A 24,379-nucleotide genomic window follows, 5' to 3' on the forward strand; every position below is an offset into this window, starting at 1 on the left:
TATACACGAGAATATAAAGTTCGAATATACCCAGCCCGAACACTCGCTACCTACAAGTCCGCGAAAAAGTTAATAATCCACCGTATATCAATATATTCCCAAGTTTCCTTCCAAGTAAGAATAATCGCCGGCCCTCGGGAAAAATTCCGAACTTTCATGAAAGAAACGGTTTACCTCGGGTGCTCTCCGCTATCCGGGTCCCATCGGAAACCGATCAACTCTTGCAAACTTGCCTTGCGATTCCGGGTCGCTGCAAACGCTGATCGATAAGAAGAGAAAAGTGCCTGGTTCACGGATCCTCCAGGAGTAGCGAGACTCGGTAACCATAACTCGAAAATTCGAACTCCTTTCAACAGAAACCGTCCGAACGTCTGCCAGAAGAATCTTCGGGGAGACGTGTAACAGCCATCGTCGTGTCGATACTACATATCGCCGAGAGAACGGTTGCCAAAAGAGGATAGTCCGAAGGATATGTAGTCGGGCGCTCTGGGGAGCAAATGACGAGATAAAGAAAAAAGGGTGAAAGAGGATGGAGGCGAGAGAGGTGTGGTTCTTCGAATCCTCTTGGTGGATTAGCGAGGGGTGAGGCCCGAGGATGCACAAACACACCAACCAGCTACGTGGCCGTGGCGGCCCCGGAACCGGACATCATGTCGCCAGCCGTGGACCCGTCCGCAGATGGAACAGCTTCCACGGCGGCGGAAGCGTCGGTGGCGGCGCGAGCAATTTCAACGACACCGTCGGGAATGGCAATCTACGCTCGAGCATGATCGCCCGTGGCCCCCAGGAGCCGTTCAGAGCCGTCCTGAAGAACGTCCAGGCCCTAAGGAGCGAATCCGTCGACAGAAGCCATCGAGCCCAATCGCCGCCGCCACCGCCCGCCTTCCCGCGGAAACGGTTCTCCGTGTGGTGAGTCTGGAAACTCTTGATCCTACGGGATATATGCCGTATTATCTTTCAATATTATTTCATTTTGTTTCTTACAATTACGGGGTGTTTGGAAAAAAGGATCTGTAACTTTGAGGGCTTACAGTACTTGCGGAGTGAAGTAAAGAAATGAAAAAGTACCTAAAATAAAGAAGTACCTAGAGTCTTAGATCCTTTTTTTAACACCCTGTATATATTGCCACTATACAATGAACGAAATTTTATGTTGGAACTAGAAATTTGTGCAACTTCATCCCCCTTTCACAAAACGATTTTCCACGCAATTTCAATGAGACAACCTTGGTATCGGTGTCTCATATAGTAATCACTACAGTAAATCCTCGATGACTGTTCGAATGCTCCTCAGCACTGAACGTTAAATATTCCATAAACTAAAGGTCATATGCAGCCGAAACAAATATTATTGGCTTCAGAATTTCAAGCTCTATCATTCTATTAAACATCATTAAACGTCAGTACCATGAAACCTTCGACACTTATCCAAAATTTACTGTATATTTAAATACTGTTTTCCGTCTGTTCTGTTTTATATTGTACCATTTTTCTGTTATCATTTTCCTCATTTCTACACCCTGTGTCTAGTCACAAAACGAACGCAAACGCAATTTCAGTGGACCAATCTTGGTATGTATCGCCTGTCGTTCGTACGCCAAATCGATTCTCTCCGGTCGCGCGATACAACCATGGCGGGACGAGCTCGAAATCGGTGCACGCTGACGCCGCGTCTTTTATTGATGCGTCGTCGTAACGAAAATTTATCCCCGTTATAAATCACCGTAACACGTTCCCGGACGGACGTGCGTTACAATCTGAATATATTTCAATTAATCTCCATAAAAGCGGGGCGAACCGGCGGTGCGCGGGTATCTTGTGCGCGTTCACGCCGCCATTTTTTATCTCGTATCCTCGCTCACGGCGCGACGCCATTGAATTACGACACGTTGCTGCCCGGCCGATACTCTTTGATTGAAATTTACCGATACAGTTCCCCGTCGATTGAAGGCGTCCACGCCCGAAATAAGCTGGCTATTACGAACTGGGAGCTGATATATGTATATCGAGCGACGAATAAAAAACAAACAATACGGAATGGCGAACGCGTTCGCCAGCTGACCCGTCACGAATGGTACATGACGAGCGCAATTTTAACCCTAGCTTTCCTATGGCCGAGTCACTAGTGAACCATAGGTAACCACAGACACCGAACTGTCTATAGGAGTGGAACGGAATATAGGGGCAGAATTTTATTAAACTACTACGTGGCTCCAGTAGTACCATTTTCAATGATGCCTCTAACAAGGAGTGTATTTTAGGTGTCCGCCTCCGATTGCTTTGGTTTTCGGATATGTTTTAGAGGACCGAAAAATAAGAGATACGTATTTTTTTATAGCGGCCCGTTTTCATATTTAGGGGGTAAAACCACCCGTCAAAGTTTCGACCCGGAAGTACTATCTCGAAGACCAGAGGAGATACATGAAAACTTTCAACTGGTGGCTTTCATGGTTTTTTATGTACAATAAACTGGTGTTAACAAATTGTCAAAAATACAATTTGTTTATAACAAAAAAATTTGTTATAACTTTATTTTACAACTTCTCCTCGCAGTTTTTTATTATTTATATCCCGTGCGCACGCCCGCTCTTTAAGCTTCCGATTGCCTTGGTTTTCGGAGAATACATATATTATCGAAGACTTTACGGTTCATATTTGTCACAAAAGTGATATTCATGAAAAAAATGTTTTAATCAAAATGCTTTTTTACACCAAGAACATCTAAAGGTGTTTCATCACAGAGTGCACATGTCATTTCTATATTCTCTTCGAAAGCAACTTCTACAGGATTCACAAAATCTCCTAACTTGGTTTCTGCGTATCCACTTTTATACCAAGAGTACTGGAATAGGACTAAGGAGGCAATTTCAAAAATAAATATACCAATGGATTTGGAATTAAGTGCTCGTCATTTTATGTCATTACGCAAATTTCAATAAGTTGTAAAATAAAGTTATAACAAATTTTTTTGTTATAAACAAATTGTATTTTTGAAAATTTGTTAACACCAGTTTGTTGTACATAAAAAACCATGAAAGCCACCAATTGAAAGTTTTCATGTATCTCCTCTGGTTTTCGAGAAAGTACTTCCGGGTCGAAACTTTGAGGGGTGGTTTCACCCCCTAAATATGAAAATGGGCCGCTATAAAAAAATACGTATCTCTTATTTTTCGGTGCCCTAAAACATATCCGAAAACCAAAGCAATCGGAGGCGGACACCTAAAATGCACTCCTTGTAAGATATTTTACATCAAAGTCAAATTCTAGGTCAATTTGACCTAATGTGATAACGGAGGATTAACAGTCTGCTTGTACTACTTCCGCTTTCAAAAGAGACTTCGATTATTTACATCAAAGTCAAATTCTAGGTCAATTTGACCCAATGTGATAACGGAGGATTAACAGTCTGCTTGTACTACTTCCGCTTTCAAAAGAGACTTCGATTTTTTCCCCGAAGATTGTAAAAACTTAACAGACATCAAATTTTAAATATATATTAAAAGGTAACGAAACAGTTAAAACTGTAAAACTCTTGCACGTTTTTTTTTCACTATTAGGAAACAGTCACACAATTATTGACTTTTTCGTTCCACCCTATAATGATAAGCTATGTTTTATTAGAAAGAATTAAGGTATAATCTCCGATGCTCCTTTTACAGAAAAATAGAACATTCCCGTGGCGCATTCTAATTTTCATTCAATAATTAAATAAAATTTCACTCCATCTACAGAAATAGCCAAGATATTTCATTAAATTTATAAACAAAGTACAGACCTCCAACGATCATTAAAACATGCAAAACCCTTAATTTCAACCGTAGATGTTGCACGAAATACACAGCTAATCAGCACGCCGCGGGGCCTGTCCCACGAGGTCACCGGAAGGTGGTTGCAACCGGTTGACAATTTCGTCCTTTTATTTCCATCCACGAGATATATACAGTTAGCCGGTTAATAGAGAAAGAAACGGCGTCGTGGTGGATCTCTGCACCGGCGCCGACAGAAATATTTCATTAGGTCGACCGTGGATACCGGGTCCGGTGAAGTGGAGTACATTATTCCACGGAGTGGCCGTTGGAAAGACGTTCCAGCGTGCCAACGTTGGGGGAATGAAATGGCTTAGCGGCACATTTCGCGGACGCGTAGCCAGTTTCAGGAGGAAATTACTCTTCTTCAGAGATCTTCTTTGGAACAGTTCGGGGGAGGGAAAACCGGGACGAGGAAGGAAGACCGTCGAACATAGGCTCTCATCGATCTTGTTCGGGTGGCAGCTAATAGTTTGTTACTCGAGCAAAGCCATTGACTACGGTGAAATTTCGACGGAGCGAACAACGTGGAGAGTCTCGTGAGACTCAACACTTTCGACCTCGGATGGGTGTTTAAACTGGAAAGACGTGCAATTTGTGAGAAATTGAACGGAGCAAAAATTAGCAATTAACAGCGCAAATATTGGATTGTTCGGGGTGCTCTCGCTGAATACGGTATTCGTTGATTAATGAATTTCTCGGGACCTAAAGTATATTCTACGTATATATTTCCATCGGACGGTAATGGATTTTTTAATCTTTTGTTGAAGGCATTACCGTTGTTTCGTATGGAGGGAAACGACGGTGAAATCTTCACCTGTGAACGTGGTTTCTGTTATTTTTTTTATTACGTTGGGCTTCTGTCTAAACGATACGGTTTTTTGTAGCATGTATTACACTGAGATCTTTAATCTGAATAGTCACATCGTCTTGCTGGAAGGACACCTAACAGGTGCCTGTATTTCATTGTTTTTCAAGTTGCACAGTTGAATAGGTAATGAATGGATAGTTGGCACCGTGTGCTAAAAAGTACTTAAAAATTAGCAAAAAAAAAAAACACAGGATTATGGAGAACAAAATGTATTTAAAAATTTTTTCGGGAATATCGGGTCTAGTATATCTAAATAAAGTTTTCATTTTATGTTTTCGAAGATGTAGATGTAATTGAGTTGGGAACAATACAGATTAAGTCAAATGACAGTCACTAAAAATTTTTGAGAATACGATAGTATTCAAAAATATCAATCCTCCATCCTCGCGTCTGATATAGGGTGGAACACGTAACTGGAACCATTTGATTTTAATGAAAAATGTTTCAGATAAAAGTTATATTGTTTCGAGGGGGGCATAATTGAACATGATTAATTTTTTTGTAGGAAGATACGTCAAGGTCATATGAAGGTCAAGTTTGTTTTCTTAAATGGAATCATATTTTTTATTGCGTTAGTCGTTCCAACTTATCATCTTATATAAAAAAGTATTATGCTATTCGTATCAAAAAATCGTTAGTTTAAGAGATATTTTAACTTTAGTTATTCGAAGAGACATACGTGGATACACTACGATACCTTCCTATCGTTCCAGTTACGTGCTTCACCCTGTATATCAACGGTTCGTAGATCCCACATTCTGCCCACAGATCCCGCAGTCAAGAGATTTTACTGGATTTCATCTAACTATCGTAAAGCGTCATTAAATCTAGCGTCGTCGTTAGACCCTAGTGGCGATGAGATCACTCGTAAATACCGCCTTAAAATGTAGACTCGTGTAACATAGATTTAATTCGAGCCGTTAAAGATTCTTCCGTCTTGTTAGATGGTGCGATCAACGAAATGAAAAATATAATGAGTGGCTGTAAAATTTGTATTATGGTCGCTTGAATGTGTTAATTACAGGTACTGCTATTTCTGTTATAATTACAGAATATCTAAAATTTCTTTAATTCCTGCTATAGGGCGACGGAAATTAAAGATCGTAGAATTCCTAGTAAATAGCAGTTTCATCGATCTGTACAGATTACATATATGGAATTATAATACTACTATGTAAGTACAGGCATGAATGGTGATCAGCCTTTTAGTTCCTACCATAATGTGTCTAGAATACTAATAGAAAGTGTAATGTTTCCTGTAGAAAGGAAGTACTATAGTATACGCTTTTGTAAGGTATTTTTTTCTGAAAGAAACTTAAGCTTGTAAGATATAGATTTTTTTTTAAATTATTCTTTACGAAACTATATTTTTGTTATAGTTGTATTGAATTTTTCGAGAATAATGTTCTGACACGCGATACATATAATGCTGAACTGATTTTGGGTCATCTTAATCGTATTAAGTATTAAGCTTAAGCTTAGGATCATCTCGGATTTTGAACATAAGTCTTAATGTCATTTTCGATTTTCTATCCACTGTACAGGATGTTCCTGAATTATCAAATACTAAGATAAGTAGTGAACTTTATGAGCTAAAAGAAATCTTAATAACCTCGGTGGACTTTATTAAGAGTTTATGTGTAGGTATTTTGTTTTGGGCTACTACTACACTTATTACTAGAACAATAATGACTAAATAGATTGCGGTTGTGTACGTATTTATAACGTCTCCTGACTCACAAAACTTAGCAAAACAAAGATTCTAGTGAGACTGTATAGTATTTATGTGTTATTGTTAACATATATAACCACTAGTATTAGAAAAGAAATTCTCTACCATTTTCTTTCTTACATATTAATGCCAAAATTTTTAATTTTACATAAATATCTGCAGTCTATTACCTCGTTAATCGTCCCAACGCTTATGTACGCGAGTTTATATCGATCCTTAACCCTCAGACTACGGACTGTCAAAGACGGCGGCTGGGTGAATCGTGACCCATAGCAACATCTTGAAATATTAGTTTCGTCGATGTATAAAACGTTCCATATAGCGTTCTTACTAATGGATCACCAATGACCCGGTCATAGCAACGTTAATTCACAGCGAACCTTTCGTCGAGAACCCACGAGCCTCCTACCACTTGGTAAATTTATTTCAAGTACTGAAATAAATGTTAAATCAAATATTAATTTGGCATAAATTTCAATAATTCCCAATACCAAATTTTAGGAGGCCCTTTTCCAATGCCCCTTTTTCCCTCAGCGGAAGCCGAGGTTGCTCACGAAGGTACACGGAAGGGTTAACTCTAAATACCCAGAGTTCAACGGCTGCTAAAGACCGAAGCTTCCAGAAATCGAGCATTGTACCACCCGTATAACCGTTCAAGGGCAGCGATCTGTGACCACGATTCGTTATGCGCGTATCCGTCTCAATTATGCCGGTTCTTCGAGGTCTGTTCAATCTCACGAAGCAGCCAACGTGAATATCAATCATCCACGGGGGACGAGGAGGTCTTTATGGAAAGTTATCCATGCCGTCGTTGAAACCTTTCAATAAATTCAGATAGGAAAATAGAAACTACGAAGGAAACCCAACGACGACATAGATGAAAGAGCTGACACGGGATGTCCATAATGAAACGATTATAATTATTAGAATGGGCATCCGTCGGGGTGACGTTATAGGGTTAACTCGAATTGGGGTTGCGAGATGGTGGAGAAGCCAGTCGGTGACATCCGTATCGAATTCAATTTTCCGCGGTGTGGTACATCGTGGTCAGTGATTCTCGTTTAAAAATGTAGAGTAAGTAGCCGAATATGAGAAGCATTTTTTTAAGCGCGCATACTTCTCGATTAAGAATACTTTTATTGAAATATGATACACGTTTTAAATGTAAGATGTGTACGCTTTTACAAGATATTAGAAATTATAACAAACCAGATAGAGTTTCATCGTAATAAAATAAAAATGAAAAGTATGCAAAAACATAAGTTCAAAAACTGGTCGCCTAATATGAGACCCAAGTTTCCAGGTTCTTTGTATATGGCCATTAATTTATCTCAAAAAACACTCATCGAGGATTTACTATACCGATCGGAATTGGCTAGAGCTAGTTCAAGAGAAAAAAGAATTGGATATTGTCCCGAATAACCCCAATGGTCAATCGAGATGAGTCTTCGTAGGTGTTACAAGGGTTGTAAACCTGATATAATTTCGGACAACAATATCACAATTATTTCTAAAAACGATATCAAATGATTAGAAAATAAAATAACATGTTATTTGAAATAACATTTCAAATAGTATCATTTTAGTAGTGCCCAGGACTGGCCCTACCCAACTTCGATCAGTATAATAATACAATGCTTTGAAAAGTAACTTACACCCCGATAACCTACGACAAGTACCATATATTTTTGATATAAATAAAAATTCTAGAAACTTTCTAATTAAACCTCCTTGAACCAATATTACTCATTGTCACATTTAATACCAAAACCCTCACGTGGACAGGTACCGTGACACCAGGAAAACTGTCAGACCCGCTCGTGGGTGGGGGGGAATCACGTGTAACACGTGACATACGGATTCTCCACGTGTATACATACTTGTATGCGTATGGTATAGGCGACGCGTTAATCGCTCTGGCCCGATTGTCGTGTGTGCAGGCCAAAGGAGAACGGGGATGGTTAACACCCAAGGGGGGAGGGGTCAAGAACCTTGGGCAACCTTACGGCCTTTCTGTTCGGCATTTCTCAGTCGGTCCTCGTTCATCGTCCCGTCCAGGTTTGATTCGCCGCTGGCTGTCGATACACATTTCCCCTGATTCGTGTTACCGTTGCCGCGGCCCGGTTTCATGCACCGTGGAAAAGTACGCGTCGATACACCGATTCCTCCTCCTCGACGGCGGCTGGTCTTGCTCCTCTATCTGGTAAGCAGACGACGACGCGTTAGAACATACACAGAAGCGGCGGGGGTTATTTTCCTTTGAGATGGATGCCTGATGCAGTGAGTTGGTGGCTCGGATTAATTAACGTACCTCTTACGGAGGCGATTAAATAACGTTGTAGTGCATCGTGCGTCGGGATTATGGGACAAGGAAGTATAGTGGTATCTGATTATTCGAACAACGTCTATTCGAACGTCGCTTTGGACAACAGTCGATTAACAGAATGGTGTCCTTTGGGTGCACTTTGGTGATCGTGGTAATTAGATCAAGGACGAAATTTTCTGGCTGCGATTGTTAGGTCGTTATGTACGTATTAAATGTTTTATTATCGGTTCTTTGTATTATGTTTAGCATTACACGAATTTTTTTAGACAACGTCAGATTAACCTCTTAAGGAATCACTGAATTTTAGAAAAATGTGTAAAAAGAATTGTTTGTTTGTACTTTATTATTTTACTATGTAAATGTTTATAAACTCGTATAAAGCACTGTTTTTATGAAAAATTTTTGTATGTATCATGAGAAATTGTATATTTGAGAATTTGGTAGACAAGGAATGGAAAAAGGACAAGGAAATTAGAATAAAACAATAGAGTAATATAAATACAATACGTAGTAATATAATACGTGAGTAGTACAGAGGAGACAGTCGTATTTTATCGAATGTCATTATTACGGAGGTGGAATTTTAGGACTGTACGCAACAAACGTAATATTACGGAGGTGGAATTTCAGGACTGTACGCAACAAACGTAATATGTACATATTATGGAGGTGGAGCTTAAGGAGTTAAATTGACTGTATGCACGATTTTGCGTTGCAATACAAGGATTACATTCGCGTTAATATTAACAGTAATTATAAAAGTGGTGTAAGTTATATATTTTTCGTTTCGAAAATTCTTTCGTAATGTTGAAATATAAATCGATATAACATGAACTAAGAGAAAACCTCAATTTATTTTCTTTTTTGACTTGCATCATTTTCATTATCACTGGCACAGTTACTGTACTGAATTTGATAGATGATTCTTCGAAGAGACTTTTAGCTGCTATCTTTCCGCTGAATGTTGGCCTTAAATAGATTATTTTAACAGAAACTTAAGAGGCATCTTTATGAAGATTAGTTATGAATTTTGCTTAAATCTGTATTTCTTAATACGCGTGGAGGAAATGGCCGAATTTAACTGAGATTGGTTCTACACCTTAATTAAATTTAATATTTAACATACTTGATTTTATTAGTGTGATAAATACGTAGTACCTTGAAACAAGTAAAGTACATTGTCTAATTTTGCAATAAGGAAATGAGCTATGTTAATAATTTTCATTCATAAAAGTAACGTCAAATATGCCTATCACTAAATCGCCCGCAACGACCTAATAGATATGAAAAGTGCATTATTCTCTATTTTTTCAACTATTTTCTTGGTTCAGAAAGATTACACAAACTTCATTATATTAGTCCTGTCGGTTTTGGTATCTCTTATTTCATCTCTCTCCATGTTTTCTGCGTAGAAACGTTTTATTTCGTGATTAAAACATGGATGTAAAACCAACAGAGCTTTTCTATAAACCTGATATCGTAGATTGTGACCTTAAGTAACAAAGTACATAAACGTCTTTCATTTTTCAAACGTAGGATGCAAAATGATAAATAATTTCTCATGCATCCTGAACAAAATCGACCGCAGAACGACATTCGCCCGTTAACAAAACATTTTTCTCCTAAAAAATGACCTTTTTCCAAGCACGGTTTGCGTGTCCGCCATGCATTAATTACGTTAATTGGAGGCGAGATTCTCTGGGAGCGTCGGAAGTCATAATTTATTAACGCAAATGGATCAGCCATGGTGGAAAAGTGCACCGAGCCGAACTTGGGAGCGGCGGTTAAAAGAGATGGGCACAGTTTTAAATAATGAATGTCTGATAAAAACCAGCCTGTAAGATTATCATCATTGCGTTTACTCTGCTTCACGATACTATCGAAATGAGCGTGTTTATTAATTGAAACGGTGGTGGTAAATTTTTGGTTAAATAATAATGAAATTGTTAGGTGGCTCCTCGGCACTGAATATTAAATATTCCCTAAACTAATGGCCGTATGCGGCTGAAACAAATATCATTAGCTTCAGAATTCCAAGCTCTATAACCGTGCTAAGTCTCATTAAAACGTCAACGTTGCACCTGGGAACCTCTTACCAATACCTAGAAGCCTTCGAGCAGTCATCGAGGATTTACTGTATATTGAAATTTTTACTTTCTCTAGCCCCAGTCCAAATGCCAATAACGTCATAGAGAAACTTAATCCTTTCTCAAAATGATTTACTTAAAGTCAAAAATTTTCTACAAAGTATTCGTCGCAATATTTCGTTCATACCATTTCATACGTTCCAACTGTGACTATAAATGCAGAAAATCCACAACTCAAATATCAAGTGCATTAAACTTTCCATTAAATTCCATAATAAAAGAATTCGTTCCGATGGTGGACTTCCCCTATCGGAAAATTGCCGACTCGAACCCCCGAAGGATCATCACCCCCACCCCCGACACGGCAATAGACGGGTCGGTCTACCATTCGACCCCGTAGATCCTCTCGTATCACCGCGGGAGATTTTTGTCGATCGCGGCTGGGTGGCCCGAATTCCTGGCTAATTCGAGGAGTGCCGGAACGACTACTACGGGGGATGAAACATCTGTCGGTGGGCTCTCTACGTTCTACGGCGCGATCGTAAACATTAATGCCCGGATACCGCAACAATAGGCATATTTACACGAACGTGCGAGCACACCCTCCGACGTGATATTACGTTCTGACGCGGGGGCACCGCCGCCATCGCAGACTGTTTCGGTGATAAATCGCATTTCGACGATGACTTCCGTGTCGATCAGTCGTCCCCAGTTCCCTCCACTCTGTTATTGTTATGAACGGTGATGGCTTTTAACCGCTCGACGAAGGGCGTAACTTTCGACGGTGTTTTATTTCGCCACGTTGTTATCCGGGAATTGTATCAAGTGAGTGGAACGATCGTCGTGTGTGTGTGTTTAGGACAAGTGTGGTGTTAATATGGGATCGTCGAGCTGCAACTGGAATACGTCGAGAAATATCGTTTTTCGCTGGTACTTTTATGGGTATATTTTGGTTTACTTTGTTTGTTAATACATTTCATTTACAATTTTTTAAAAATGAAGTGAATTCTGTTTTCCAATATTGTGGTTACTAAAGGGAATCCGAGGGATTTGTTTAACAATTTTTTCGTCATTGTTTCTTCTTCCGCCTGAGTATGCGATTTTATAAAGAGCAAAAAATCTTGAGTTCCAAAATTGTATTATTTCACTCCTTAATAGGTTAATGTTTTCTGAAAAATAACACTTTTTCCAATCAAAATCTTGATTAACATTAAATAACTGCCACAGAATCTATTATTCTAAACAGTTCCCTTTATTTCCTGTAGCTTTTGTAATTTTCCTAACAAAAGTTAACTTTATTTTCATCGTATTTAGCATTTTTATGATGAAACAAATCTAATTATTTATGAAAGAAAATCCTTTTAATTGATGGGGACCACTTTTTTTGTCTATCGCAATTTGTGTGACAGTAAAGAAATATCGCTATTCTCTAGGTTTGCCAATATCAAGCCGCAGGTAATCGTCATTTAACTGCGTACAGGATCGTTTAATCGCCATAAATTCCTCGCCGCGGCGTCTCATCGAGATAAAGTACTAAAACGGCAATAAAGTTCCTAGCGCAAACACGAGGAAAGCGCTAACCGAGTGCAAGAAAGCGCCGCAGTTAAAAAATTAATCAAAAAGAGTGTGCTCCCCCCTGAAGTAATGCGAGCCGTTGTAAAAGTTTTCGCCTTCGTTATGCCAATAAAAATACAGTATAGTGATACCACTACAACGATGCGAGTAATGTATGATAATTGAGTAAACGAAAGAAACGTAATTACTGTTCTCTCGAACAGGGGAAAGGATAATATTTCAGCTTCCCAAGAATATTTTATATGCCAATGATTCGATTTTTACCAAATAAATCATTTCCATTTTTCTCTATTGAACTGAATTTTGCAGTCAGTAGGACGTACATTAAATACAATATTATTAGATTTATGGAAATTTGTATTTGTAGAGGCAAAGCTTCGTAAGTAAGCGTGAAAGAGAAACTTACTTTCTTCAAAAGTCAAAAGAATCTAAAAATGTTATACTTTTGCAATACTTATCCTATTTTAATAATTAGAGATACGCAAAATCTACAGTGTAGGGTTTAATTTTTTAAAGATTGGATCGGATTGTTTTTAATTTGCCCTTATTTTAATCTTCATCTATAAATCAACGTTATCTCTGTGTCTTTTATTTTTAAATTTTGTAAATGTTAGCCGAAAAGCTCGTAATGTAGTCCATTATATATGCGAAACAACGCAGGCGTGCGAAAAAATTTGGAACACTCCATTTTTAAAATTATTATTTATGGGAAGGTGTGAAATGAACAAACATACCACCACATTATCATATATTTAACAGGAAAACAAAAAAAAAAATGTTTGGAAGCTTATTTTATTTATTATCGTAATTTTCAACCAGTAACGAAGCGGAGAAAAGTGTTCACATAGCTTATATAAAAATATATAATCTTCTTTTAATTTTGAAGGTTTTAATAACATTTCGGTGTTTTTTGTTACAGCTTTGGAAAGCGGACGGGTGGCAGTGCCAGGAGACCCAACGAATGCTTCGTTCTCGAGCCCTCCGAGATGATTGTCGTAAGTACAAATATCATTTCACTTGGTGCATTTTCAACAATTAGTCATACAATTTAATTTACTAGGAAGAAAATTTATTCACAATTATACTGAAGCTTGCACAACTCAGTCACTGATAATCTATATTTAAACTATAATTTTATTTTCACCATTTGAAAGTTGAATTTTTACATATTATTGATCGAAAATTAAGGAAATAACTCTCAAGCGTCATAAGCGAAATATTTCTGATAACGTGTGCAACACGAATTTCTCTTTTTCTCCGATTGGTTTTGTCCCACATTCACGGTTGCACGCACTGTGCAAGCACATCCCCATCGTGAAAACCCGTCACGACCTACGTTCGCGAACTATTCCGGATATAGTGGCGATATCGCATAATGAAAGACAATGCTGTCCAGACTGGAGACGCAGCCTGCTAGACAGTTAATCAATAGTTCCTCTCCTGTTATGCTCGCGTCGAGTTTTCGAGACTGCATCGCTGCACTTTCCCCGACTCGCGCCCCGCGTCTGTTTGGCCATCGGAACGCCCGTTTTCAATTATTCGAATCGAATGGAATTGTCACGTTCGCGTGTTGTTTTCGCAAACAAAAAGAAAAATAATTGTCGACGATTAAACGAGATGATGTAACGGGGTTTATCGTTTACTCCACTTATCACTATCGGTGCACAAGCAGTTTTGTTTTTTATCGTTAACATTGTTTATAGACATTTTATTTGTCGTCGAATATCATTAGTTTGTTCGACGAATTATTAAGTGTTTATACTTTGATTGCCTTGCAAGCTCGTAATATATGACAATACGTCAGTTATTATTCTATGGTAAAGTATTTTTCAATACTTCTGTTATTTCTGCATAAACAGCTTTTCCAACAATTTGATAATCTAAAATAGCTTGAAAAAAACTACTGTTCAATAAAAAAATTACAAAAGTACACATTAGAAAATATTAAGACGTAATAAATACTGAATGTCTCATGCTGTCTTTTACAATATTTTCAGTATATAATTCAATTTAATTCAACTCAACAGAGTCTCATCTGCATTGATTAATAAATAAAAGTGCATCTTTGGTGACCCCTGTTTTCCAACATACGTAGAACTTCCGTGTAACGTCATTCATGTCTGAATGACATACTTTACCAGGAAAAATGTTCCATCATTCAGAGATGAACGATACAGCAGTCAAGGGCTGAAAATATATAAATACAAAAACGAACTCGTTTCCCCGTAAAACTATATTCATTTAATTTTCATTGCAGATTTTCCCCGAAACATTTCATATTTATTCAAATATATATATGATGTTGGTTCATAAAAATTTCCAAAACTGTCGCGTTTCATTTTGAAAAACCTCCGTCTTCCTCTTTTTAGATTTATGTCTATCCAAGAAATCTTACAATCGTTATCAATCTATAACACGTCTGCCATTAAACCTTAAACTCAATTACAAACTTAATAATTGACGAACATTTAGAAAAAATGTACGATTTTCTTTTTTAAATTTAAGTCGAGCCAAGACAGTTTACAATTAATATAAATCATGACACGTTTCTCATTCCCATAAAATCTGATAATTGATATATAGTTCAACTATTCCTATTATCGTTGCTATTTAATTACTGTTCAGCCATATTTTAGTATCCATGACAAGTTATTTACGAGTCAACCATATAATTTGTTTCGAACAGTTCATGCGTGTAATTTGTTTTTGAATGTTTTATCGTTTAAGTTGACTTAATTATTGCCAGAAGAATTGACTTAATTATTGCAAGAAATTCGTTCAATTATCGTTGCAGGTATCATTCGTTAGGAGAGTTTAAATGAATCTCTGGCTGGCAAGATCGCGAACGTTTCGATTACTTTATTCAAGTTGCTCTATTAACGGGGAACGAAACTTTAACTCTCTGTGTGCTTACCTCGGGAGAAGACGGTCCCTGCTTTAATCGAATCCCCTAGTGACGCACGAAAATCATGGATGCTAATTCCGATTACGCGACCTCAGTCGTTTTTTGATATGAAATTTGGTCGAAGTTCCCCGGGAACAAGAAACTGTTTCAGAATTTCCGTTTTCCCAAACTCTGATTGTTCTAAACGAGCGGTAACTGAAATTCGTGGCTCGTGCTGCCATCTGCGACTTGACCTCCCTGTTTTACCGACAGCTAGAATTTATAGATCCCTGAAATCAGCGAACAGAAAATTATGCTTGATCATTTTATTGTTTGAAAATTATTAACTGGCTGTTGGTACACCTCGAAATGGTTTTTACAAAATACAAGGAAAATTTATTTTGATTTTTATTCGAATGAAGATAGAATTATATTTATTTCATTTGGACTGTTATGGAGGACGCTTTCTAGTTAGTGGTGTATATGAATAAATAATATGTTTTTTTTTTATTAGAAATCAGTATAAAATGTTAAGAGATCTTGTTTGTAGCTAGGTTTGACTCTGAAAGCTAGTAGGTGATACATGTAACATATTCATTAATGAATTATGTTACAATATTTTAATTTCTGATTTTATATTTTGTGAATTCAATGATAGTGCTTGCGATCATAAATTACTTCTACGTTTTGTGTACATACTCAAGTGTTATGTATAGGGAGATGTACTAATCAAATTATAATAATATTTAATTTTAGTAATAAACAAAATTACAATCATAGTGATAAATAAGTATAACATGTTTCAAGCACGTTTATTACTGATTATTTCATAAGCAAAGCATTGTACCAACAAATTTCTACTATATACTCTCTTTATTCTTGTTTGTTTTATTCTATTCGATTAATTTATATCATTTATTTGTACTAAAAATGACCTATTTTTCGACAGAGTCACTTAATATGTCTTCAAATCACTACGCTATGTGTGTAGTAGAAAAATTAATTTTTTTTTTAATTCAATATTAACAGTTCCTGTGAAACTGGTATAATTCTTTTGACGTTAGAAGATGAACAAAGAAACCGTGGTTCAAAGTTGATCCCGCGTCCGTTGCGACAGCAGATAACAAGTTCCAAATTCTTCCTTGTATTTGAAATATTTATGTTCGACGGGGACATAAATCGAATTCCTAAAAACAGTGGAACTTTGGCTATGAATCATCTCGGTGCAGTCTAAAACTGACGGAAACTCGTTATCGGCTGACAACCCGGCGACGATAAGACGATCCGAAGCCGATCAATGAAAACGTATAAGGGACTCGATCCCAAGAGCGATTCTTTGAACGAGAACCGTCAAAAGTATTTTTATTACAAATTGATAGTTTGTATCTGTCGATGATAAAATTTTGAGCAATCTACACACTTTAGATAAATTACTATACAATATTACTAGACATTCTGGTTTCATTAAAAAAAAATCGCTTAGGTATGAGTTTGGACAACAATCTTGTTATAAATTATATAATATTACAAAGAATGTTCTTTAACACGTTGATTGTCGAGATTTTTATTATTGAGACAATATCATGACGCATTTGGTGATGAACATAATATAAATATTTATTGAATATTAATCTGAACTTTTAATACAATTTCGCAGCTGACAACCAATCTTTACTTGCGTTAACTCTACCTTTTGAATTTACGTGTATATCGAATTAGTTTCAACTCCTTATGTTGGAAGTTAACTAGTGATAATACAGGACCATTTGAGACTAATTAAAATAATATTTGTGCATCGCAAATGTGTACGTTATAATTTATATCTCCCTAGAAATCAGAATTCTGAAATAGTTAAATAAAATGATGTTCTCGAATACACATTGATATGAAAAATACAATAGTTTTCCTATTATAATGTTTGGAAGTATCAGTAGAATTTAGAGAAGTTTCATGAATGAACAACGAAAAACGGGGAATTTTTTGTAAATGAAAAGGCAGCCGCGAAAACATCCAACTGCAGAATGCACTTTGGATTACGCAATGCATTGTCAGTGTACCGTGGACGTATACACATAGACAACACCAATTTCCTGTTCATGTCGGCTTCAATCTTTTTTCTAGAATTATCCCGGTTCCTCGGTGGACAACGTGCCATTATACGGTATCGTTCATTTAATTGCTATCCGAACGGTAATTCGTAGATTGTATTTGTGATGTTTGTATAGCTTGGTTTATTCGTATCATTTGGATCCATCGGTGATACTTGTTACATATAGATTTTATGATATTAAATCATATGGGTCGTAAATAAACTTAAATAAATTGACTCGAAAATATAATGTCTACTGCTACTTGTAATTAGACTATTTATAATCTTTTTTCGCCTGATTTTTGTTTGATCTTGGTCTGATTTTTGCCTGATTTTGGCTTCAATTGGTTTGATCGATAAAAATCTTTAAAATAATGAACAAAATATCTGAGCATATAACCGTTATATACATATAAATATAGAAATGTGTATTTATTTTCTAAGAAAATAAATTAAGCTCAATTACTCCCTAGTTTGTGAAGCTTGCACAGAATCTGTTATGTGTTCCATGAATAAAATAACATTAAATGTTAACATTTCGGAACTAGAATTCGACTGCACCAGATATTCAGGTGCTATCGTACACACATATCATACACAATGTCATAGAACGAAATAAGTCCCATGATCGATGTGTCCATTCTCATTATGCTGTCACGATAAATCTTTAATTCGTTGACATATCTCTCGACTCTCGAACAGCACCGGAGCGTAATACAATGGATAGGGATAGAGAATATTATAGTGGATTTACGGCTTTGCTCGGAGTAATTCGTTCGGTCGATATCTCTTAGATTTAGCTTCCAGTGACGGATTATGTGGCAATCCATTCTAGCTCTATACGTCGTCTACAGAAAGTATCAAGAATTATTATAAGTCTGTTCTGTAGCTTCACTACATATTTATTTACTAAATTTTATTTGCTAATTTTTATTAAAACTGAAATTGTTCAGCATCCTACTGTTGCTCTCTTGTAACTACAGCTTAAATATATGTGTATAATGATAATTATATATTGCTAATAAAATGTTGAAAAAGAAAATGAAATTTTTCAATACGACTACAGACGCCAAACAATTAAGTGGTATAAAAGTTACGACAGAATGAAATGAGAAACGCGGTGGGCTTTTTACGAATGTACGTATCACAAGCAATTTTCATTTAATTTCATTGGAACTTTACGCACATACATTCAGAATTGCATACCTTCTATAAAAAAGACATTAAAGTTAACTGATAAGTGTATAAGTACGTAGAACAATTTCAGTTTTAGATAAAACTAAATATTATAGAAGAGATATTATCAGTCCCTTCTGTAACATTACTACATATTTATTCGTAGTTTTTATTAAATTTTGTTTGCTAAATTATACTAAAATTATAATTTTATTTATCAAAAAACTAATGAGCAACATATGTTGCATATTGTACCATGTCTATATTTGTCCTCTGTATGAACAAGTGGCCATTAAAATGTCCGATTTCTCGTGGAATTACCCACATATAAGAGTTCTTTGGACTATAAGAAAATGCTAACATATATATTCTTGTTAACATTTTGACATATTAACTTTGATGACATATTGATTTTGGTAGAAATCAGTAAACTTTTGACCGATAGCGTACAATTGGAGGTGTCTGGCGACCATAATTCGCGACGACGATCGCAGAACGTGAGTCGAAGGTGTCGTCAAAAAGGAACACATCGATGACAATAATTATCGGTTCACGTCCCTCCACCGTTTCGGTCTTAATTACCAGGTAGAAACGACTGCGAGTCCCGTCCCGGATAATTCGTTTTCAAATGGCAATCAGCCGTAGCTCGGAGCGTTACGTTTATATTCCGTTTTCATTTCATTGTGCCTCAATCCGTCCAGTTTATTCTCTGGTCTCGTGTCGGCGAGTACTTGTGTCCGTCGGTCGGATACGATGCTTTTTATGGAAATCGAGGGAAATTGATATCGGGGAAATGGATATTTAATGCCCTGAAAACGGGAGAGACCGCGGCTTGGCGCACTGCGTCATCCGAAAATTGTTCGCTCTTTGACGTCAGGGATTTTATTGTTAATCCGCGGTCCGTCATATTGGTTTTTATCCGCCGATTGATGCTACGACAGTTAATCCAGCGAATTTTATTTCGGTTAACTTAGCAGGAGATGTTAATCAAAGTTTAATGGACGACGAACGATGTATTACACGGATGAATGTTGTAAATTGCGAACTGTTATGCAAAATAAAATTTTACACAGTAATTCTTGAAGACAAAAGATTAAATAGTGATTTTGTGATCGTCTTAACCCTTGTGTAGGCAACCGAGTACCCAAGTACCCATTTATAAAATTCCTTTAACAATTTTTTAACCTTGTCTAAAACAGCCACTTAGTATATTGTACAAAGGGAAAATTAAGAATTTCAGAAAAGTATGAAAGTAAAATTATCTATATTTATCTAATCTGTCAGAATACGAGTATTCGAACTGCTCATTAATCGTAAATATTTTGGTTGCCCACACAAGGGTTAAAATAAAACTACGTAGTAAAAAAAAATTGAAAAAATTAACGTCCATATGGTTACAATTATAATATGTAGTTCATTCGCATTGAACGTGTTTAACAGGTGAATAAAAGCCTTCGATAAACACACTATACCAATCGAATTTTTAAAACGGTCCAATGTATCGGTCCACGTTAAAGGAAAACGAAAAATTATTTTCCGAAAAGTGTCACATTCGATAAGGGTAGTAGCGGTTGATCGATCGATCCGTGACGTGTCGTCAGGCCTTTCTTCTCCGGTTCGCATCAGATTTCTGTCCGCAATTCCAACGGACGTTTTCCATCGACACACGATTCCTGTCCCCGCGCGCATGTGATCGAGGTGGTGTCGCAGGGGGACAGTTCAGGAGATCGGTAAAAGAATTTTCCTCCCCTTCTCGTCCGAAGGTAGAAAAATATTGGCGCGACGCGACGGTGTTGCCGTCGTGCAATAACGTTTCGGCTCGCCTGCAAGCCCCTGGGCGTCTCTGTGACCCGTTCCACGAATTGGACGTCCAACCTTTGACCTTCTATTCTCTCTCACCTTTCAATCTGTCACGGCAGCTTCCTCGTCTCTTTTTATTTTATCCTTCTCTAGCGTGGTACCCTACCTGCCAGATCTGTCTTCGTCTTGTCGCTCGTCCGACTCTCGATCTGTCTTAATCTCGTGCAGAATGTTTCGCGAGACGATGTTATTAGGGTACACGGGTTAGGGCATGGAGAATTGGCTTGCTATCGACAAGATAAGTTTGAATGAAGAATTACAGTGAAATGTCAATTATCTCAATTAACCCTTTAACACCCTTTACTTCAAAATTATGAGACTTATATGTACTGCATTTTTTTTTTAACTTTTTTAAATTTATTTTGGTCCCTTTAAGGCCTGAACACCTCATTCGGAGGAAAATAATTATTTATTGCGATTAGTTGACTGAAAAATTAATCCCAATATGTGCAACTCATCTACATTTGTACGACGAAATCCCTGGAAATATGTTTTTCTTAATGTGACGTGTACGTCACACTGGGTATCAAAGGGTTAATAAGGGGACAAATCCGTTCTGATGCGCGTGGTTTTTTGAAATAATTTGTTCTATTCTGTTTAGTCAAAATTGCGAAGGACGATGGTAGCAAATAAGTAACATTCTTAAAATAAAACAGATATTTCAATCATTTAGAAACGAACAGAGAGAATTTCACAAAAAATAGTCGACCACTTATTGGACCGCTTTATATATCACAATTCGCGAATTATGGCGGATCAAAGCAACGTTCCCAGGCAATCTGGGATTCTGTTTTCCCATGTCGCTTTATCCTTGGTTATTATGCCGAGGCTCGACGACGCGATATGCCTTAAATGAAAATGAATCACTCCCGTGAACTCCACCTGCGAATAATAACGTTCGGCGAGCATCGAAACGCGCCAGGAATGAAAAATGCAGAGAGATGAGAAAGAATGATAGCGATAGGTAGAGAGAGAGAGAGAGAGAGAGAGAGAGAGAGAGGAGAGCTTCTGCTAATCCTCCTACGCGATTTACTTTCGCGCTTTTCGGAACTGCGTTCGAGGATATTTCACAAAGATCCATTGGGGTATTTTAACGACGAATGGAACGACTTTCAGACCTTTTCAGAGCAATTTCATTTCATTCGGATCTACAGATGGACTGCGCTGGTAATACGTGATTCGACTAGAAAATAATGACTAGACTGCAGACATTTGTCCAAACTCATAATTTCACGAGATAGTTTGTAAAAATTATTGAGTTTTCAAAAGTTTCATTATTATAGGGTTAATGTAGAAGCATTTATAGAGTAGGTATTTTAATTTACTCTGTTCTGCGTAGATGACGGATTTTATGCAATTATAACATACAGAAATAAGTATGTGAAATACAGTATAGGGTTTAATAAATGTTTTATCCTCTGTTGAATCTTGTACTTTTTACTTGTCTTTATAAATCACCCCATAAAATGACATTTTGCATCAAAATTCGTTGTCTAGTTTTATATATTTGTTTTTGTTATAAATGTATAAAGTTCGTAGTGCAGTGATGAGAATAAAATTGTTAAGTACAGATTAGTAAAACTGGTGATGTTTATGCATATTCCTCTTTTTGTGTATTGTTTTGTGAATTTGGATGTAGAAGAAAGTTTAGTTCGTCAACCAAGGGGTTCATTATATTAAAACTAATATAATAACGTTGTTAAAACTTGTCAGAATTTTTTTCACATTATTTTACGTATGCCATAATATGAATGCATAAAATTTACAGACTATGGATCAATAATACTACCGAACTGTCAAGAATATATTTTTTGATGCAGAAAATCACGGAACATGTTTCTGACATTTTAAAGGTAAAGTACTTCAAAGGGTTGTCAACAAGATTGACTGGATAATTGAAAATGGTCTGTGCGTTCCTAATAAAGAACATTCTTCGAAGGATATTATATTCAGTTTTAATTAGATATTTTTCGGATGCTCGCAATTTTGTTACTCTTTTAAAATTTGTATATTTCCCTACGTATTGCAATAATTAAAGACCGACAATAATTCGACCCGAAAGTACTATCTCGAAAACCAGATGAGGTACATGAAAACTTCTAATGAACGAAGTTTGCGGTTTTTTATGTAGAATAATATGGTGTTAACAAATTGTCCAAAATATAATTTGTTTATACAAAAAAGATTTCGGATCGAAACTTCGAGGGGTGGTTTCACCCCTTAAAGTCGCGCCTCAGTCGATAAAAAAAAAATACTTATCCCTTATTTTTGTCTGCTTAACAGACATACGAAGTTTCATCAGAATCGGAGGAGGACAATTCCGTGTTTTCCCTTGTTACATCTGTTACACGAGAATCCTTCTTAACAGAGCGTTCCGATAATGGATCTTCCGATATTCGAGATTCTACTGTATATGCATAAATATCCACGGTCCACTAAGTATGTAATTGTCTTCTGGCAACTTTACATCGAGTTTAAATGTTGCACCACGTGCACCACAGCGATTCGATTCCCGTTTATCGTTCCGCTTGCACACGCCACTCGCTCTTGTTGTTTTTACTTTCAGGCTGCCCGCAATATTTATGTTTCGTGTAACAAATTGGCTATTATAAATTACCCCGCGCGCAGAATTCGATTACTACAGTTCGGAAACTGTTGACCGGCAGCGTGGAAAATTCGCGCACGAATAAATCCATGTAAATTGCTCCGCGTAGCGGGGATCCGCTTATAATTATTCCCTCATTAATATCTTGACGTCAAAAGCACTTCGGCACCAAAGTGTTTATAACAGGCTGTTGATTTAATTTCAACGTTCTGCCCCGAAGAAGTGCCTCGAATGCAAATGAAAGACGTTTTTTTTCTCCTGTGGGTTACGATGGTTATGTCGAGAGAAAAAATAGACTTTTGTTCAATGAGGATCGAGTGTTAGGAATTAACTGTTCTTTGTTGAGAGACGAATGAATCTGCTTTTTTGGAAATTATGAATTTAACTTTCAATTTTTTATTAGATAATTGGTATCGATTTAATTGGATTGCGTAGAAGTGGATGGTAAACCGTCGACACGGGGTTTGGGTCAATTTTGATCCAGGATTTCAGAAACTTCACGTACCATTCTGGTTTACAGACAGTAATGTGATTGTTTATATTAGCATTTTATACGAAGACTGCAGCATATTTTTAAGAAATTTGTTTCATAACAGGTCTAATGTTAGATGAGTAGTGGTCTGTTTGGACTTTGGACCCAAGTATCGCCGTCTGTTCGGTCATCAAAGACGTTTGCCTTGGAAAGCATAAATACCGGACACTTTTTTTACAAACTTCATTCTTTATCATAAATGTAAATGTGTTATTAAAGGTAACGACTTTGCTAGCGATCTAATGTAATAATCATTAACATAATAATGATTACATTGTTTTTTAATCTTGAAACTTTCGTCTGAAAAATGTTGCCTGTGGAAAAGCATGCATTAAAAATTCAATTTCAAACAAGAGTTTGCATTCTGAATTAAGATTTACATTTTTCAATTGTCAGTTTACAATCAATTTTTAAGTAACATCTTTGTCGATATTTTCTCCAGAAAAACGTGTTATTCTGCTTCTTATTTTTCTCCTCTTTTATCGACATTGTTGCACGATAAAAGAGGAGGAAAATAAAACACGAGTCAGCAAACGTTTCCTCTTATCAGAAAAGAATCGCGTGACACATTTTATTCTTACGCGAGCAAGATTTATATTAACTAGATCACATCCGCTGGATACTTGACACATAGCGCCACATCAGCTGTTGATTCATAACAAATAGCTGTTGCACTTTCGATCTGGCTTCTTTGTTGAGGTGCCTAGTGATTCACCAGACTGCGAATCGAACGAAAGAAACAAGAGAATTTCAGAATTGTAAAATACAACGTCTAAAATATTGGGTGAGTAAGACATCATTTTAGGGTAGTACTGATAAGAAAAAAAGTTGAAATA

The 24,379-nt window shown here is 36.9% G+C and overlaps 1 protein-coding gene across 3 annotated transcripts in view; it reads left to right on the forward strand.

Moving 5' to 3' along the window:
- Positions 1-450: 450 nt before the first annotated feature.
- LOC107188060 (rap guanine nucleotide exchange factor 2-like) overlaps positions 451-24,379 on the forward strand; it is a 75,701-nt gene continuing 51,772 nt past the window's right edge. For all 3 annotated transcript variants that reach the window (XM_015576295.1, XM_015576298.1, XM_015576296.1), the window contains exons 1-2: positions 451-909; positions 13,317-13,392. In XM_015576295.1, the coding sequence (XP_015431781.1) occupies positions 596-909; positions 13,317-13,392 (390 nt within the window). In that variant the 5' untranslated portion in view covers positions 451-595. The remainder of the gene's footprint in view (positions 910-13,316; positions 13,393-24,379) is intronic.

The sequence above is a fragment of the Dufourea novaeangliae genome, unplaced genomic scaffold (assembly GCF_001272555.1).
Source record: "Dufourea novaeangliae isolate 0120121106 unplaced genomic scaffold, ASM127255v1 scaffold109, whole genome shotgun sequence".
Lineage (NCBI taxonomy): Eukaryota > Metazoa > Arthropoda > Insecta > Hymenoptera > Halictidae > Dufourea > Dufourea novaeangliae.